This window comes from Vipera ursinii (assembly GCF_947247035.1).
Source record: "Vipera ursinii genome assembly, chromosome: 4".
Taxonomy (NCBI): Eukaryota; Metazoa; Chordata; class Lepidosauria; order Squamata; family Viperidae; genus Vipera; species Vipera ursinii.
Genome location: NC_139514.1, coordinates 25,187,590 through 25,206,854, shown reverse-complemented (window position 1 = coordinate 25,206,854; position 19,265 = coordinate 25,187,590). Strand labels below are relative to the sequence as shown.

At 36.0% G+C, this 19,265-nt stretch overlaps 1 protein-coding gene across 3 annotated transcripts in view; it reads right to left on the bottom strand.

Moving 5' to 3' along the window:
• The window catches only part of NBEA (neurobeachin), a 372,004-nt gene that overhangs the window by 229,736 nt on the left and 123,003 nt on the right, over positions 1 to 19,265 (bottom strand). For 2 of the 3 annotated variants that reach the window (XM_083361881.1, XM_083361880.1), the window contains 4 exons: positions 14,483 to 14,918; positions 9,047 to 9,201; positions 7,401 to 7,527; positions 1,585 to 1,712 (listed from right to left, as the gene is read on the bottom strand). In XM_083361881.1, the coding sequence (XP_083218007.1) occupies positions 1,585 to 1,712; positions 7,401 to 7,527; positions 9,047 to 9,201; positions 14,483 to 14,918 (846 nt within the window). The remainder of the gene's footprint in view (positions 1 to 1,584; positions 1,713 to 7,400; positions 7,528 to 9,046; positions 9,202 to 14,482; positions 14,919 to 19,265) is intronic. The other variant, XM_083361879.1, reaches the window with a different exon arrangement.

Here is a 19,265-nt window from a genome sequence, read left to right as displayed (position 1 = left end):
GAGGAGGGGCAGGTGGTCCCCAGAGGCACGCTGCTCGACAGTAGGAAGGGAGCACCTTTGCTCCTGCCGAGGCACCACCTGACCCACGCCGACTGGAAGAATCGCTTGCCCGGTCACGGAGTGTGGAACAGCAGTACTTGGCGCCCCTCTTGCCCACAGACCATGCAGCGGCCCTCGCCAGCCGGCCTTGGCATGGCCGCGCCAAGCCCGGCTATCTAGCGCGTCTTCCGGGCCCGCCTGGCCAACCGTCTCCTGGGCGGGTCTTGGCTCCAGACGCGGCAGCTGCTCCGTCTGCAAATGCTATCTCAAAGCTGGATCGCGCTTGGCCGTGCAGGCTGCCAAAAGGCGGGGACCCAGAGTTCCCGCAGTGGTTGCGGCTTCTGGCATGCTGTTTGCAGAGTCTGGCCTGGAAGAGCGCGTGGCTTTGCACCATTTGCATCAGACAGGGCTGAATCGGGCTTGTGTCGGACAATTGGCAACTAGCATGTAAGTATTTTCCGGCATATAAGACGAAAAATCTTGAAAATCTTCTGAAAAGTCAGGGGTTGTCTTATACGCCCAGTCGTCTTATATGCCGGAAAATACGGTAATCTAAATGGGGCATTTCCAACTATTTGTGAAAAAGTATAAGGCAACTATAGCATTTTTCAATCTTTATAGCAATACCTTAACCAAAAAGTAGATAAAAGTGCAGCAGCATCTTAATCAGCAAGCATTCCAGTGTTATTTATGCCAATGATATAGTCCTTCTGTCTACAAATTTTGTTGGCCTTAAAGGACTTTGAGGATACTAGCTCATTACTTTAATGAAGAACATTTACACATTCATTACAAAAAAACTAAAATAATTATATTTAAGTGAGACATCATTGAACACTTCAAATGCCTAGGAGATAGTACAGTATTCAATAGCTCAGGTAGCATGGATCACAAATGAAACTTGTAACATTGGAAAATCAAAACAAGTTATTGTTTTCCTGTTTGGTCAAATCAAAGACCAAGTGACTTGCCCTTGCAAAACTTAATGTGTATCCCCTTTTTTCAGAAATTATCGAAATAAATGAACGTATATACAAAATTAAGATTTGCTATGTTACCATTCACAGTTCACCAGGGCACATAAAGTATATTCTGTATTTCATATATGGACCATCTCTTTCTTTATGAATCAAGAGCAATTCAGAGTGTTACCTTTATGCCACTATATTGCAAGTTTGAAGAGAAACTCCGTAGAAATATATTACCCAAATGCTATTAAAATTTCAGAACTATTTTATTCTGTACTTTTATCAATTTAGGATGAGCATCTCACCCACAATTTGGCAAAATTCTATTAAAACAGCTCGCAGTGTCACAGAGAACACAATATCTATACAAACTGTTACTGTTGGTTATGTGGATCAATTGTTATTGTTGACTGTGGTATATCAATATGTATTAATTTATTTATAGGAATACATTAATAGTATGGAGTTACATGTATACATTTAGTCAGTTTGTTAACAGTTAATATGGTTGGCCTTTGACTGTAATACAGATTAAACATTTAAAGAAATAATAAAATGATTAGTGAATATGTGCTACCTTCTATTAGAAGCTCTTGCCCGTGACTGCCCAACAATGTGCGAGATAGGAATGGGGCAAAATCGACAAAGATTTCCCGAAGAAGAGGAGCCACTTTCTCCAAAGCTCTTTCAAGCTTCGCAGTTATGCTGTTGAAAGCAAAGCATAGTAAGTGAGGTAAACAAAGCCATCATTAAGCAATTCAAAGCTGTTTAAAGTAGATGGGATAAAATAATTAGTAATATAATTTAAGCTAGGGCAGTGTCGGAATCCTTTGTATCTAATGAATCAGTCAGAAATTAGTTTACTCAGTTTTCACAGATTTCATAAAGGTAACAATATATATATATATATATATAATACGAAGGTAAAGTCTGCTTTAAATTGATTTTGACTCTTGGTGATCTCATGGAGATAAGGGTTTTTGACACATTCTAGGTTTGTCTCTATAGGTAGTACTTGGGTTAGAATGGCAGTTGGGACTGGAATTTCTGTCACTGAGCTATGCTGTCATAAAGTATGATGTTTTGTGACCACATTGCTTAGTAACAGCAATTCCAATAGTCCCAGGACTATGCAAGTCATTATGTGGGAAGATGCAGGCGTCTTAGGTAAGGAGTGAAGGGAAATGTGTGGCTGCTGCAGGGAGACAAGGGTATGTAGGCGAACTGTTGAGAGCTTGGGTGGGTCCTGGGGAGAGTGGGGCTGGGGCTGGCAGGGGCTGTGGGTGAGTGTTGGGAAGTGTGAGTGAGTAGGCAGGACTGAGAGCAGGCACTAGGGAATGCAGATGCGCAAGGGATTGCTATGGGTGTGTGCTACAGAGTGCTTGAAGCCTATACTGTCAGCTCTTGTGTTGATTTTGTTTGTGGGAAGCTGCCAGAGAATTAAGCAAATGGCAATCACATGACACTAGGATGCTGCAGTGTGATATATGCAAACTAGTTGCTAAGCACACAAATTGCAATCACATGACTCCAGGGATGGCGCAATGGCTGGAACTTTTAGGACTAGTCATAAGTACCATTTGTTTAGTGCCGTTGTAATGAACAGTTGTTGACTAAATGGCCATAAACTAAAGGCTATCTGTAACTTTGAGATTTCTTGTAGTTTCCCATTCGAGTATTAATGTTTGTCTGCTTGCCTGTACTTGGAAATCTTCTAACTAGCCACCTTTAAAACAAATGTATTTATAGCAGATTACTATAGGATAGAAGCTGATTTCAAACTTTCAAACAACTCCAGAAATTCTGTTGCACGCTAATTTAAATTATTAGACCCCCACAAGTGTATTTTGATCTTTAAATGTCCTGTATCATGGTTCCTATTATCCATACAAAATATTTTTACCTACCAATAGGCAACAACAAACTAAAGAAACTTATAAATGCTGTTAAAAACATATGACACAGAAAAGAGAATCAAACCATATCTGCTTAATTAAAAACTAACTTCACAGTCAATATAGCTTTTCTACAAAAGGTCTCCCTAAATAAAATATCTCTGTCTGCTGGGGGGGGGGAGAGAATTTCATCACAGAGAATGCCAGTCTTATGGGACTAGGGAATTGGTTTTATTGCACTGGAGAAGTTCCTTGTTATAGTGACTGTAAGGGCCCTTTCTTTCATGTCTACAAATGTATTTCTAATGAAGTACAAAAATGTTTAACAATTAAGATATTTCAAATCACCTGACTCCAAAATATATCCCAAAGATTTTATTAAACAAAATCTATGCTATGAACTCTACCAAGAAACAGAAAATAGGGAGAGAAGCTATTCTGTTATTGGACTATGTGCCCTGTCCCTCCCCTCTTCTGCTTTCCTGGCTCAACTTGTAGGCCCCGTAGTATCACCATCTTCCTCCTCTCAGCACCCAAAAAAGAATTCTTTGGCATCCAGATCTGGCAGCATGCGTCTCACGTTTCTTGTTAGTGTCACAAAATTTATCATGAGGATGCTGCCTCTTCCCATCCAGTATACCTCTTTTCAACCTGAACTACTGTCAAAAGGCACTCCTTTTAGCTGCTCTTTATTCCCAGTCAGCTTAGCAAATTCATGCTGATCATTATGCAGACTCCGAAAGAGACCCTGACTGATGATTATTTAAATTAGGTAACAATCAGTTCCTACACAAGTAAGACACTATGATCAGCAGAAAGCTGGACTAGCACATGCACAACCTGAGTCTCTCTAGACTAAGCTCCAAGTATCTTTCTTGCTGTATTCAACAGGCTAGGTGTCAGCTTGAGAACCCTTGACTGACATATTAGATTACCAGTGGAAAGAAATTGGTATAAATCTATCAAAATATTTGAAGTAAGCAAATTGTAATCCAAGAATGTTTATAATACATTTCATTAGTTAATCTTTTTGATGTCTCAAGACTCTGCTGTTTCTATACAGATGTATATATCTACCATATCCAGACACCAGTTTTCAGTTCTAAATAGTTGAGAGTAGTTAGAACCACTACTAAGAATACAGAGGTTCAAAACACAGACTGGGGAGAGGGAAGGGATTACAACTTTATAGCATAGTTGACTTATTTCTTTCATTAAACCATCAGTAAATTATAGGCCTAAATGAATTGTTAAATCAGTCAATCTTTAATGCAAGCTGTCTAAGTGGTAAAAGAGGCGTTCAAATTGTCTCTACTGCATTGCCAAGGAAGCAGAGAAAACATTGATTTCTTACTTCCTCTTATATTTATTATTTATTTATTATTTGGTTTTATATACTGCCCCTCTCCCGAAGGACTCGGGGCGGTGTACAGGGCAATTAAAACACTATATACAACACATAATATACAAAAATTAAAATAAATTAAACCAAGTAGCCCTAAACAATAAAACACATTCTAAAATGTAAAATTTTAAATTTTAAATCTAAAATCCCAGTCCCTCAGTCCAGGCTGGCAAGTTCGAATAGCCAAGTCTTCAGGTCGCGGTGGAAAGAGCGAAGGTCGGGAGCCATCTGGAGCTCAACAGGGAGCTGATTCCAGAGGGAAGGCACGCCCACAGAGAATGCTCTCCCCCTGGGGGCCACCAGCTGGCACTCCCTGACCGACGGCACCCTGAGGAGGCCCTCTCTGTGGGAGCGCACAGGATGATGGGAAGTTAACGCCGGCAAAAGGTACTCCTGTAAATAATCCGGACCCATGCCATTTAGGGCTTTATAGGTCATCACCAGCACCTTGATCGTTTTCTGTTGTTTAATCTCATTCAAACGCCTTGTGGTACTACAGTATGCAGCCTTACAGAAACACTGTTCCAAATTGTTAACAAGCTGGATTTTGTCCAAAACAGTTCAACCAACTATTTCCTTTTCTTGTTATTTTCCTCAACAAAATGCTACTCTCCTCCTCAAAAGCTAAAAAATGTATTAGCAACTCAACAGGGAGAACAGAGAAAAACCTCTACCCTTTGTAATTATTAGAACTCTCCCATTGCCTTTCAGGGGGAGAGTTCCAATAATCAGAAGGTGGTAATGATCAGTGTAATATAGGTCAAAAGCACATATACTGGCCATTACAGTATTTGATTTTTCTGTTACGGCATTTATTTCCTAGTAATTCTTTCATGAAATCATTCTGTCATTTTAACAAGAAGTACCATAAGGCAGCCATGAAGGAGAGTGGAAAGGATTATACTGACTCCTGACATCCCACAGCAGATATTTTAAAAGGTTATGTATGCTCTTAATATAAACATGACATTAAAAATTGAAGTTTTTCCCTAAAATTCTTCTTGTAGAGAAATGGTTTTTTATCCACAGTATATTGCTCAACAGATTTACATTATCTCTGGAGACATGGAAAAACCTTTTAGCAGTAGAAAATTAGTATTTTTTATTTTACTGTTTAAACTATGCGTAGCTGCATTACAGAAACTGCAAGAAAAGAAAAGTCCTTTTATGAAAGATAATACTTTGTATAAAATCCAACTTCTGAAACACTGGCAACTACGAGGAAGCATTCCGAGACTAAAATCTTACACTGAATTCAATGGTCCTTTTTCAAACCAGAAATATGCTATGCTGTGAATCATGCAAGAGCTATACAACTTTTCATCTTTTGTAATGTTAACATAAATATAATTATAAAATTGCAAAACAAAAATTAATAAGGCACCTCACGAATAAGTGAAAAACCCAGTCATGCAGATGAGGCCTTAGAACTTAGAATAACAGAGTTGGAAGGAATGTTGTAAATCTTCTAATCCAACCTCCTGTTCAAGCAGAAGACCCTATGCCTTTCTAGCTAAAGGACTATATAATCTCTTCTTGAAAACTCCAGTGATGGAGTAGCCCTAACTTTGGAGGCCTACTATAAGACATCAAGTAACAATAAACTTGGATATACAATCCACTCATACTCTTGGCAAAGCTGAAATTCAGATAAATAATAGCTGCACTTTTACAACAATATTCAAAATAACATGAAACAAAGATTTCAGTTTAATATTATATCTTAGTGAAAAAGATGACAATCAACTTTCTCACATTGTCCAAATCATATAAAATGGAGAACAAATTCTATCTCTTTGCAATCTGATTAGAAAGATCTATATATCTCAATATAAATAGAATTTACTGGATGGAAAAAAATAACCTCCATTGTTTATGCACCACATCCCACAATTAAAGGTAAAAATATGTTTATTTTATCTTAGCTCTATCTCCTATAAATCAAGGTATTATTCCTAATATTAAACAATTCTATGAAAATATCCAGTTTACTTTAATGCAGAAAATCCCATAACTGGTTGCTAACACATTTACTATCCAAAAGGACTATCATTATAAGTAACCTTTTCTTCTTCAATCCATAGGTTTTTGCATTATCTAACTTTTACACTTCTCCCATGTTCTGTCTCTGAAATATAGTCATACAGAAGGATTGTGAGAAATCAAAACATAAATAAAATTATATATTTTAAACTGATTTAAAATTAAAATTGGCTCAATTGTATTTCTTTTTGAAAGAACTATGTAATGTATAATTAGTGATTCTGTGTAAAAAATTGTCAAACTGGAATCATCAAGAGAGAATTCATGACCAGTTTACAATTTGATGGAAGCCTCCTTGGTACTGCAAAACATAGCTGTTTTTCTTACTTCTGTATCACTGTAACAATTCAACAATTTTTATAATTTTGAATTTATATTTCAGGAACTTAAAATTAGAAACAATTGATTAATCATAAACAGTTATAGGTGGATAGTAATATTTGAAATTATTTTTCCTCAGAAAATGTGTGAATGCTGTCTAAAAAAATAAAATTTCCTCTATAGTCTATCTTTATTTCAAAAATTGCATTTACTGATTTTTTTCAAATATTTATAGCCATTCATTTCATATATATATGACTGTAGGTGGCTTACAAACAATTAAAAGAAAAGCTTAAAAAAGAACAAAAAATAAAACAATTTTTAAAAGGTTACAAAAAAACGTAAAAAACCATCATAAAATTTAACAATAACATTTAGTATAACCACTCTGCCAGCTATGCTACATTCCCTGGTTGCCATAGTCAGTTGCAAAACCATGTTTTCAGGGCCTTTTGAAAGGCTATTCTTATATTTACATTTATATATTTACATCAGCAATGTTCGCTATATGAGAAAATACCGAAGCAGAAATAGGATTATTCATATTATATTAATTATAGCTAATGGTCCATATAATGTGGTTATAGCCCATGTTTGTACTTCAATGAGTTTCCAAAGCAGTACATTTTATTTCAAAGACCTAGAAGCCTTTACAAAGATATTTGTTGCTAGGAAGTTCTATGCCATTCATTTTTTTTATCCACCTCTATACTAATTTATAAAGTATACCTCATGCTTTCAGCTGAATCCTCTGGCATTGGTGCAACAGTTTGAACGGCAGGAAGATTCTTACTAGTAGCACCATTCACAAAACTAGATGTTGATGATGATGATGAAGATCCTGAATCCACTGCACCTATCCACCAAAATACAATATATTCAGTCTGAAAAACAATGGATCAATTTCATAGTAAATCATAATGCATCTATTTTCTATGCATTATAACTCTGGAGTGTTATTACTTATAGACATTTCTCTGTTACAAAGAGCTGGCAACTAATAATTAAAAACTCATTCATTCTTCTTTCTTAACTATATACCAATATACTATACTACAGATATTTACTTTCAAGTACTCTAATGATCAAGTATGAAATTATTTAAATTATAGAAGAAAGTCTTCTAGAACAGACATGTCAAACTCATGACATCACATGATGTCATGCAACGTATCGGGACAGTTTTGCCATTGCTGGCAATGGGGTGGGTGCAGCTTCCATGTGACGCGTCTGGCCCACAGGCCGGCAGTTTGACACCCCTGTTCTAGAATATCTTGCCCATAGCTAATTTATAGCCCAAATATTTCAAAAGTGTTATAACTACACTTCACGAATATTTTTCATAAAGATACAAACACATCCTTTTTGAACAAAATATCAAACCCCTCCCAGTGATTTAAACTAACAGTAATTATAAAACGCAAGGCTAAGACATTATCCTCTTAAAAATTACCACATAAAAACAGCAATAAGCACTTCCAGTATCATCTAGTGCTAATAGAAATAAAAATAAACATGTGGGGGTATCTGATCTCCATAAACCAATAAGATTATATTTAAAGCCTTCAGTAAATTAGTCACTATTCTGAGTATATCTAGTTAAAAAATCCCAAAGAAATATTATAAATGAGATGTTTTGAGAAACATGCTCAAAATTACTATAAACAGATGTTAGCATATGTTTCTGGCATATACAATAAAAGACATGAAAACAAAAATATGTTTGAGTACAAATGATACCATTTACACCAATGCAACCAGCATATGGAAAGCAATAAACTACAGTTACAATGAAATCTATGAACAGTATCCTTGATGAATTATCCTATTATTAAGCATGACCATGTTGAACAGGTTTTTTTTTATAGAATATGCTCATTTCAGTAAGAATTTCCACTAGGAAATTTTTCATGAAAGGTTTTAAATATCTCCTCCAAGATATTTTAAATTAATCTCTAGTCAGGTGTATTCTACTTTTAAAAAATCAAGGACTGCTTAAGTACATTAGGAGCATTTCCATATAGCAGATTGAGCTTATAATGTTGATATCCTTCAACAATTTTTCCCTTTTCCCAACCACTAATTGAATTGCTTGATTTAGAACATGGGTATCAAACTCGCCATGTCACGTGATGTGTTGTGACATATCACATTTTTTGCATTGCCAGAGCTGTGGTGGGCATGGGCCGGCAGTTTGACACCCCTGATTTAGAAGATAAATGTTCTGGGGATCTTTTCAATTTTCTACACATTAGGAAGTGAGAATGCTTAAAGGTATTTATTACAAAAGGATTGCAAATATAAGAAAGATACCAACAACAACAAAAAAGCTGAAATTAAAGGACAAAATTCACAAAAATATCTAAAGACAATACCTGTTGTATTTATCATACTTTTTGGGGTAGCTCCTGTGGCAGCAAATATATTTGGCGTACTGCTTGGCGGTAGTCCACCTCCAGCTGTGGTAGTTCCAACTGTTGTGACCGCTAGACTTCCAGGGGGAGGTTTTTTCACTGGAACTACAACACTTCTACAGAAGGGGGGGGAAAATCAGTGCAAAATCAGGAAATGCTTTTCTCTTTTCTTATCCACTGGAGGAAGAAATCAGTTTATTACTATTACATAAATAAACCATCAAAACAAATATAAAAAGGAAGGAAAGAAGGGCAAAAATTAAATAAAAGAATACATGTATGATTTTAAGGAGTAATCAAAAACATTTAAAATATGAGTATTAAAGATGTATACTCGGATGACATTTATAGAAAGATAATATATTGTAAAACGCTACAAATATACTGAATATACAACATTTTTTGCCATTTCTGAAATTAGCCACGTTTATTTTTCAACTCATATTCATTAAAATAATAAAATGTTTCTAATGTTTTTTCAGGTGATATGACAGTGTAATTTTAACTTTCTTTAACTCTGAAATGATCTCAACAGTAATTTGATTTAGGGCTACCTAATCAGGACTGCAAAAAATCCAGATGACCACTAAATTTATGTTATTACTTCTGCTTAAGGAATTGTTATTCACATCTCCATATAAGAATAATACATTTACATAAAATCAGTAAATCAAAATTATTCATTTCAGCAGTACCATAAGCATAATATTATATTACTGTAAACTCTTTAATATAAACCTTATGTATTATCAGTGGTGGGATTCAGCCGGTTCGCACCATTTCGGCAGAACCGGTAGATAATTTTTTGTTGCCCGGGCCCAGAATGGACTTCTGGAAGCGGTACCCACACAGAGAACCGTCGTTCACATATTTGAATCACACCACTGTGCATTATGTGTAGCAAATAGGTACAGAAAGGTTTATAACCAGAAGTAACTATACCATAAATTTTGACAGTATGATGTAACAAAGATACAATTCAGTAGACAACCTAGGCAAGGTACAGAACTAAATTTTTAAGCTAAAGGTTTTGTGGACGTAAAGGATTGAAATTCAGGGTTTTAGACATTCATTTAATGAAAAAGTTCCAGAAATAACAGAGAAGCATCTTGCTATGGTTTATTATCAGGGGTGGGACAAGGATTCTTCCTAGGAAGGATGAGCAAAGATACCAAGAGTGTATGCTAGGAGTACATACTCCCAGCAGTATTTTCCGTATAAAACTCATCCCTCCAGGAAAATGCTTGAAGCAGATGATCACTTCAGGGATAACGGAGCAGATCTAATTTTAGACTGAGCAGGAGAAGGCAAAGGCAAACCAATTATGTATTTTAGTCCCCAAAACTAAACTGATAGGCAAGATAAAGTATTGACCTTATAGTTCCTGATGATAAGCCCCTTAATCAGATGGCACTAAAGATGGTTGTGAGGAATAGCTGAGTACTAGTGGGGTTTATTGATGCAGCCAGATATTAGCCAGATGTCTAGTTGCTAAAGTTGCCATGAAAGAAAAGAAAATCCAACATTGCAAAAACACAATCATAAAAGGAACATGATCATGGGAAACCTCCACGTAGAGAAAAATGAAGAGATTACACACTGACATCCTAGACATAATCAAATTGAAATAAAAAAAATAAAGAATGAACAGTATTGCTTGAAAGCTTATAGCAAAGATGCTACTTGGGTATGATGTGGTCAGTGACTGAATAATATCAATTAAATTTAATGGACAATCGTTTAATATCATGTTTATCCAATTTTGTGCTCTAACCACTCATGCAGAAGAGGGTTTTACGGTCAAGTTCAGTCTGAAATAAAAAAAAAAGCAAGCAAGATATATTGCTTATGATTGGAGACTAGAAAGCTAAAGTTGGAGACAATAAGAAAACTTAGTTGTACTATATGATCTAGGAAAGGGGGAAAAGCAGGGGAAAGACTTATCAGTTTTTGCTTATCCAATGATTTTTTTCCATTGCGAGCACAATGGAACACAAAGAAATAAAATTATATTATTGGCACCATGAAGTAGAAAGGCACAGTTAACAGCAAAAAGAAGGCCAATGGCTGATACTAGAAAATGGGTCACACACAAGTTACCAAGTGAAACTAAAACAGAATAACAGTCAATGTCATTTAACTAGAATGTCCTCAATGTTTGTAATTTAAAACAATGTTAATAACATAAAATTTAGAGAAAATCAAACTCCGGTTTAAAATGGGAGTGCACATTTCAATCAACAAATATCAAATTATAGAACTGAAATACTAAAACAAAAAACAACACAAAACAAACAAAAAACCTGCCCTAACATTTACTTCATCTAAAAGTTAGTATAGTCACCATGGACAGCTTCTGCATATTCTGTTCTGCTAAAAATACCCTGGAATTTGAGATTTTAGGAACAGTTACCTAAAAGAAACCAGATGCCAATTTTTTTCTGTTTATTTCTTTGGACAGAATAAATGACCAATCTATTTTACTAAATTCAGGAGAGTTTCAAAAGGTGGTTGGGGGCAGGGAGAAAGCATAATTTTAAAACAAAATTTGGTATTTATGCTTTTATATTGTGAATTTAGCCTGCTTTTATATCTGCAGGTCTTTTAATTCCATTTTTTAGGATAGCTGACATTAAGTAATTTACTAGAATTCTTCTTTTCAAATCTCACAAACATTTAGAGTTTTATATTCAACATAGTAATTTATTAAAGATAAATTTGTAAATAAGAATTGCTTGAAAATAAAGTGAAATTAAAATAAAATAAAATATGTAATCTATGAATGTCTTTGCTTGCAAAATGTCTGACACATATAAAAAAGTATAAATGAAAATGTGTCACTTTCACTAAAATTGCCATAGCCACTAGCAAATATCAGTTGCTTGTGCTATTGCAAATACCACTACATTTTTTTGTTTTTGTTTTTCACCTGATATTGGGATCAAGAATCTAGAATCTGAGTCAAGAATCTAGGGCCAAAGAAATCTGTTTATATAGTTTTTGATGTAATTACAGCTACACCTTAGGACAGATAAGACAGAAGGCAGGAATATATTGAAACTGATTGAAAAATGCAGTTGTCCAGAAGCACTTGTGGGGAAGAGGTCTCTGAAAAGCTGCTCAAAGCTTCAGAGTTTGAAGTGAAATTTTTGATGTTGTCACTCTCAATCTATTGAAAAGCTGACGGACAATCAAACCCGTCTGGCTAGCTGGCAGCTCATTTTGCTGGCAGGTGGCAAACAATTAGACACACCAATTTGTGCCTCCTGATGACATTAAAGCATGAAACTAAGTTGTATGCAGGGCCTAGTGATTTGTGTGAAAGCATTTCAAAAATAATACTCTTTGCCGTGGCAACTCATTTCAGACTGCCACCTTCCATTATGGCTTTGAGTAGTGAAGACGACAGACTTGAGTTACGTGCAGTGCAAGGGCGCTTCTGTTCAATCCGTCATCAGCGCCCCCCGAGACCTCAATCCCTCCTTTCATCAATATCACCTCATCATTTACATTCGATAGCACTTGAACTGCTGAATACATTAATAAGAGAGAAGCTCTATTTCATGAGTATTACATTAGATGATAGATAGATAGATAGATAGATAGATAGATAGATAGATAGATAGATAGATAGATAGATAGATACATATAGTGTCTTTACACTTCATTTGCAATTCTAAGTTTTAAAAAGAATTTTAATATGTTTTAGAAGAGAGTTGTTGTAAAATTGTATTACTCATTTCTGTTTTATTTGTAATGAATAAATGCATAATAAGTATTTACTTTCTATGTGAATCTGGGCATTTAAATGTTTTAAATGGATTTTGAGATTCCCCAGGACATTTTTAATAATCTTTAGCTACTTTAGAAAATCTTATAAAATATTTATGAAAAATAACATCTAATAGAATAAATAGGTATTTATAAGAAGCAGAACAACCCTACAAATGTTTATCTTTTAGAATGGTAATAGAAATATTTTAAATAAATATGGCAATAGTGCAAAGAATTGCACAAGCATACTTTGACAGTTAGTTCACAGGTTAAATTCAAAGATATGCAAAATACAGTTAGGATTTCATATCTCTTTGCTATCATCAAGGGACTATCCAGTTTTTGCAACCCATATATGGTAGTGCTTATTCTACATCTGTTTTCTCCTTTGTGTTTCAGGAAGGGATTTAAATAATCTGTATTCAGCCACAAATAAGCTACAGTTTCCCGTTACATACAATCTGACATATGTTTATTTTACAATTTATTGTACAGTATTGAATAGTATTTATCACAAAAGTTTGATCTTGATTTATTGAAGTTTTGATGTCTTCTTGTTTGCAAAGTCATAGAAGAAAAGGCTCAACATGGCTTATTCTCATAATAGTAATATACTGTAGCTTTAAATTGATTATGTTATACACACAGAACTAATGCTGAAAATGGAAAATTTTCAGCTCCAATATATGTTTTTACAGCTCCAATATATGTCTTCTTTTGCCTTTTATGCAGCCAAACTTTTTATGTAGTTTATTGTTTTCTTATTTTTTTCATTACCAGAATTGTATAGAAATTCAGACTCTGAATGTACAGGACATAAACATTTGCAAACACGAACACTAAATTAAAACTAACAAATATATAGCCAAGTAACTACAACATAAAATAAACAGTCCTTTGAGCTGACTAGATGACCTATGATTATTGTAAACATCTGTGAAAATAATTGTGTTCACATTACCAGTTGCTATTAATCATTTTTAGTTGCAAATATTTCTAGTGACTTTTTCACCTAGATCTACGTTGATGTACCATTCTCTAGGGAGATACTTCAGTAAAGGAGAATGAGAACTGGCAATAATAATAATAATAATAATAATAATAATAATAATAATAATAATAATAATAATAAGAAGAAGAAGAAGAAGAAGAAGAAGAAGAAGAAGAAGAAGAAGAAGAAGAAGAAGAAGAAGAAGAAGAAGAAGAAGAAGAAGTAGTTGGAAGGGACCTTGGAGGTCATCTAGTCCAACCCCCTACTCAGGCAGGAAACCCTATACCATTTCAGGCAAACGGCTAGTCAGTCTCTTCTTAAAAGCTTCCAGTGTTGGAGCATTCACCACTTCTGGAGGCAGGTTGTTCCACTGGTTAATTGTTCTAACTGTCAGGAAGTTTCTCCTTAGTTCTAGGTTGCTTCTCTCCTTGACTAGTTTCCATCCATTGCTTTTATACAGCTTTTATATCTGAATATTTCAAATGTTTCTGGTTTACTTACCAAATCATGGTTAAATGTTAGTTTTATGTATGTACACAACACGGTTCAAGTATCAAGAATAAGGTAGGTAGGTAGTGTAGTTAAGACAGGCAGACAGAAAGATAGACAGTTGAGTGAATTGTATTACACACCTGTCAAAAGAGTGAAACTGCATTGGGAGAATAGGCTGAGTTTCTCTTTTCAGTGCAGGATCAGGATAAGGAATCGGATCAGGCCCACATTCTGGAATTTCAACCGGTGCTGCTACCAGACTTTTCAATATTTCTTTAACATTAATACCTTTGCTTTGGCTAATACTTGATATTGAAGATGCAGGCTTCAGAATTTCACTGGAACTTTCCGTTAAACTTTCCTGAGATTTCTTCACCTCAGATGACAAAGTAGATAGCAATTCACTCATAGCATCTGGACCAGGGCTTGTTTCTAAATCTGTTCCATTTAAAATACTGGGTATTTGCTCCTCTTCAATTCCAGAATCAGTATGAGGAATAGAGCTTTCCAATGGAATATCTTCAATGGGTGGAGTTTCTTTTTCTTTGATGTTGTCTGGAAATACAGCAGGAGTTTCTGCAACAGAAAAAGTAGAAAAATATTCAAATCTGTAAATTAGTAGTGTTATGCTGCCCAAAATTAATAGAAATGGCAACACAAAATAAGGCAGGAAAATATAGGTGAAAAATCCTCCAAAATTCATTTATTTATTTATTTATCAATTAGAAATACATTCCTATTCTGGAATTTCACAGCAGCTATGACACAAACATTTATTTATTTATTTATTTAATTTTTATACCGCCCTTCTCCCGAAGGACTCAGGGCGGTGTACAGGGCAATACAATAAAATACAATATATAAAAATTAAAAGAAATATTAAATACAACAGCCCAATTCAATAAATTAATACAAAGCGTTAAAATACCCCTAAACCCATCAGACCAGGCCGGCTTGTTCAAATAAATATGTTTTTAGGTCACGTCGGAAGGAGCGAAGGTCGGGAGCTGTCCGGAGCTCCACCGGTAAACGGTTCCAAAGGTCTGGAGCGCCCACAGAGAACGCCCTCCCCCTGGGGGCCGCCAGTCGACACTCTTTGACCGACGGCACCCTAAGGAGGCCCTCTCTGTGGGAGCGCACTGGACGAAGGGAAGTTGATGCTGGCAGCAGGTGCTCCCGTAAGTAACCCGGACCCATGCCATTTAGGGCTTTATAGGTCGTAACCAGCACCTTGAATCTTACCCGGAGGACAACCGGAAGCCAATGCAGCTCACGGAGTAGAGGTGTTACATGGGAGTATCGGGAAGCCCCCACCACCACTCGCGCGGCTGCATTCTGCACCAGCTGGAGCCTCCAAGTAGTCCTCAAGGGCAGCCCCATGTAGAGAGCATTGCAGTAGTCCAAACGGGAGGTCACGAGTGCATGAGTGACTGTGCGCAAGGCATCCCGGTCTAGATAGGGCCGCAACTGACGCACCAGGACCATTTACTGGTCCTACACTGCAAAGCTTGGTACTATCAAAATTTCCAATACTAAGTAACATAGCAAAAAAGAACAAACTATTTTGCATATATTTGTTTGTTTGCTTGTATTTTGCTTTCCTCAAAGAGCCAAGGCCAAGCACACAACATTCTACCCTCATTTCCCCCCCCCATACTGTGAAGTCGGTTGCACTGTGTGTGAGCTTCCATGGCTGTGGACAGCTGTAAACCTAGGTCTTCTGGGTCCTAGTCAAGTACCTTTGTAATGTTTCTGTACTTATTCAATAAGTCATTTAGCAGCAAACATGTAAAAAATAACAAGAAGACAGTTGACTATATGCTAGTTTCCTATACTATTTCATAGGATTTGCCCAAATAAAGGCATGTCTCACCACCAAACCTTGACAATCACAGAGAAGGCAGATGACTCAACCTGAATTCTGAAGTCACAGGTGTATTGCCTCTGTCAAATCTGACAAGAAATTTGAATCCATGTCTCTTAAGGAATGCCGGCGGGTTATTCCCAGGGGAAGAGCGTTCTCTGTGGGCGCACCTGCCCTTTGGAATGATTTACCTGCGGAACTCCAGACCGCCCCCGATCTGCGTTCATTTCGCCGGGACCTGAAAACCTGGCTTTTCGATCTATCAGGCCTGGACTGAAGGGGTTTTAGCTTTTAAATATTGTTTTAATTGTTGGGCTTAATTAATTTAATTTATTTTAATCTATATTATCTTTTATATTGTATTTTATGCTGCCCTGTAAACCGCCCTGAGTCCTTCGGGAATAGGCCGGTATAGAAATCTAATTAAATAAATAAATAAAAATAAATAAATTCTCTACATATTTTGAGATTTAGTTAGGGTAACTAGTTACTTTCTTAGGTACTTTTTCAATATGGGGAATAGTCAGATTCTAGTTAAGGGACGCGGTGGCTCAGTGGGTTATGATGCTGAGCTTGTCGATCAGAAGGTCGGCAGTTTGGCGGGTCGAATCCTGAGTGCTGCGTAACAGAGTGAGCGCCTGTTACTCGTCCCAGCTTCTGCCAACCTAGCAGTTCGAAAGCACGTAAAAATGCAAGTAGAAAAATAGGGACCACTACGGTGGGAAGGTAACAGCGTTCTGTGCGCCTTTAGCATCTAGTCATGCTGGCCACATGACCACGGAGACATCCTTGGACAAGCGCTGGCTCTTCGGCTTTGAAACGGAGATGAGCACCGGCCCCGAGAGTCGGAAACAACTAGCACACATGTGTGGGGAAACCTTTACCTTTACCTTAGTTAAGGTGCCCTGTTGATTCTGTTATCATTCCAATTTTCAGAACTACATTTTGAATGCAATATACCTTTTAGTAGAAATTAGACAGAATACAGGGTTTTTTGTAATTTAAAATGAAGTACATTATCATAATGATCATTGCTATTAGTACTGTTACTAACAATACTTCAATTGCCATGGAGGTTGTATTATATTTCTTGTAATCTTTAGATTTCTTGAGTCAGTGCTGTACTTGTTCCTACCTCTGAAATTAATTTTAAAAGGGAAAATGATTTTTTAAAAAACAAATTAAAAGTTTATATACTGAGGTCTGGGATAATTGATTTGTTTTTGGATTTCAAAAAGATTCTGGGCAACTATATTAAATTTAACAAAGAAATGCAAAATATGCATTTAATTAATGCATATGAGCTGCAGGGTGAAGAAAAATCTTTCTCACGCATATTACTTCTGCTTATAAAAATTCTTCTGGCAAGCATATGACATAATAAGGCAAATATTTGCTGTATAAAAGTATAAAATATCTGGGTAAACTCTGGTGTATTTAAATCATTCCATTTTATATTCAACTTTTTAATATATTATTTTAATGATGTTTTGTTCATTTTAAAATTGAGGGATAGGGTTAGAAGTGACCTTGGAGTCTTTTAGTTCAATCCCCCAAACAACCCATGATCCATTGACCATTTGTTTCAGATATATTTCTTAAAACAGAATGACCACTACTTTTTTGTGGGAACAGGAGCAACTTCTGACTATAGCAGCATGGCAGCACGATGAGGTCATGACTTTGCCAAATTTCAATCCCACAAGAGTCATCTGGGTCCCAGATTTTGGATGAACTCTGTAAGTTAGACCATTTGAGGAATGTTGATTCATTTTTTTTATTATTATTTTATCAAAATTATTTGCCACCCATCTTGAAGTTCAGGAAACACTGAGCGGCTTACATCCAGATTAAAAAAATAATGATTATAAATATAAAAATGGATTAAAATTACAAAAAAAAATTAAAAAGCCAAAGAACAAGATTTGGAGGGGAGAGGTGGTATGCCTTTTCTGTTAGCGCACCAGACAGTAGCTTCCCCTACAGGACCCTTGGCTGTTGGCATAGCCAGTTTTTAAGGTTTTTCCTGAAGGCTACAGAGATGGGGTGGATATTATCTCCGGAGACAAGATTTTTCAAAGGACAGAAGCTGAAAAATTGTTGTCCTACAATGCACCACTTCACCCAATTGAAGGGTACAATCAAGCAGGCATGAAAATTTTAGTCATATGTAGATCATTTTCTTAATATCATGTATAAAAACTGAAGGAGATGGATTACAGGAGATATGATAGCAGCCATCCAGTACTTGAGGCACTGTCACAGAGAAGAGTGGGTCAACCTATTCTCCAAAGCACTTGAGGGCAGGATGAGAAGTAATAGACTAAATGTCTAACTGTTGAGGTAGTTTGTTGTCATACAGATATCACATGCCAAAAGAAGCCCATGAGCAGCAAAAAATGCAACAGCATCCTTTTTCTTGTTCTCCAAGTCTGTTATTAAGAGGCAAATTAAATAAATGCATACACTCAACTTATAGCTGTTTATGTAATCCATTATGAATTTAACTAATCATCTTTAAAAGCCTTCTAAACTGAAATAATTAGTACAACTTGTGGCAATAAATTACATAGCAAAAAATATTTATTTAGCTTATCAGCTTAGAATTAAGAAGAAATTTCCTGCCAGTGAAAACAATCAGTGGAACAGCTTGCCTCCAGAATGGTGGATGAGATTGGATTGCTATTTGTCCAGAATGATATAGGGTCTTCTGCTCAAGCAGGGGGTTGGACTGTAAAAACCTATTACATAGATTTGTGTATAAGCCCATCCTTGGATAATTTGGGGGTATATTTTGGCACCTAAATTTTCAACTTATTCCCATGTATATACAGTTCTTACCTATAACTGGAATAATCTGGAAATTCACACATATAGGTTATCCTCTAGAAGCTACAGGTTTCTTGACAAAAGTCTCCTTTTCAGTGTATTGTATTTGTCATATTTACATGGCCACCCATCTCACAAGAGTGACTCTGGGCAGCATACAAAAGTGAATTACAAAGAAAACCAATAAGTATATAAAACAGTGATCATGAAAAGCTATTTTAAAAACTATT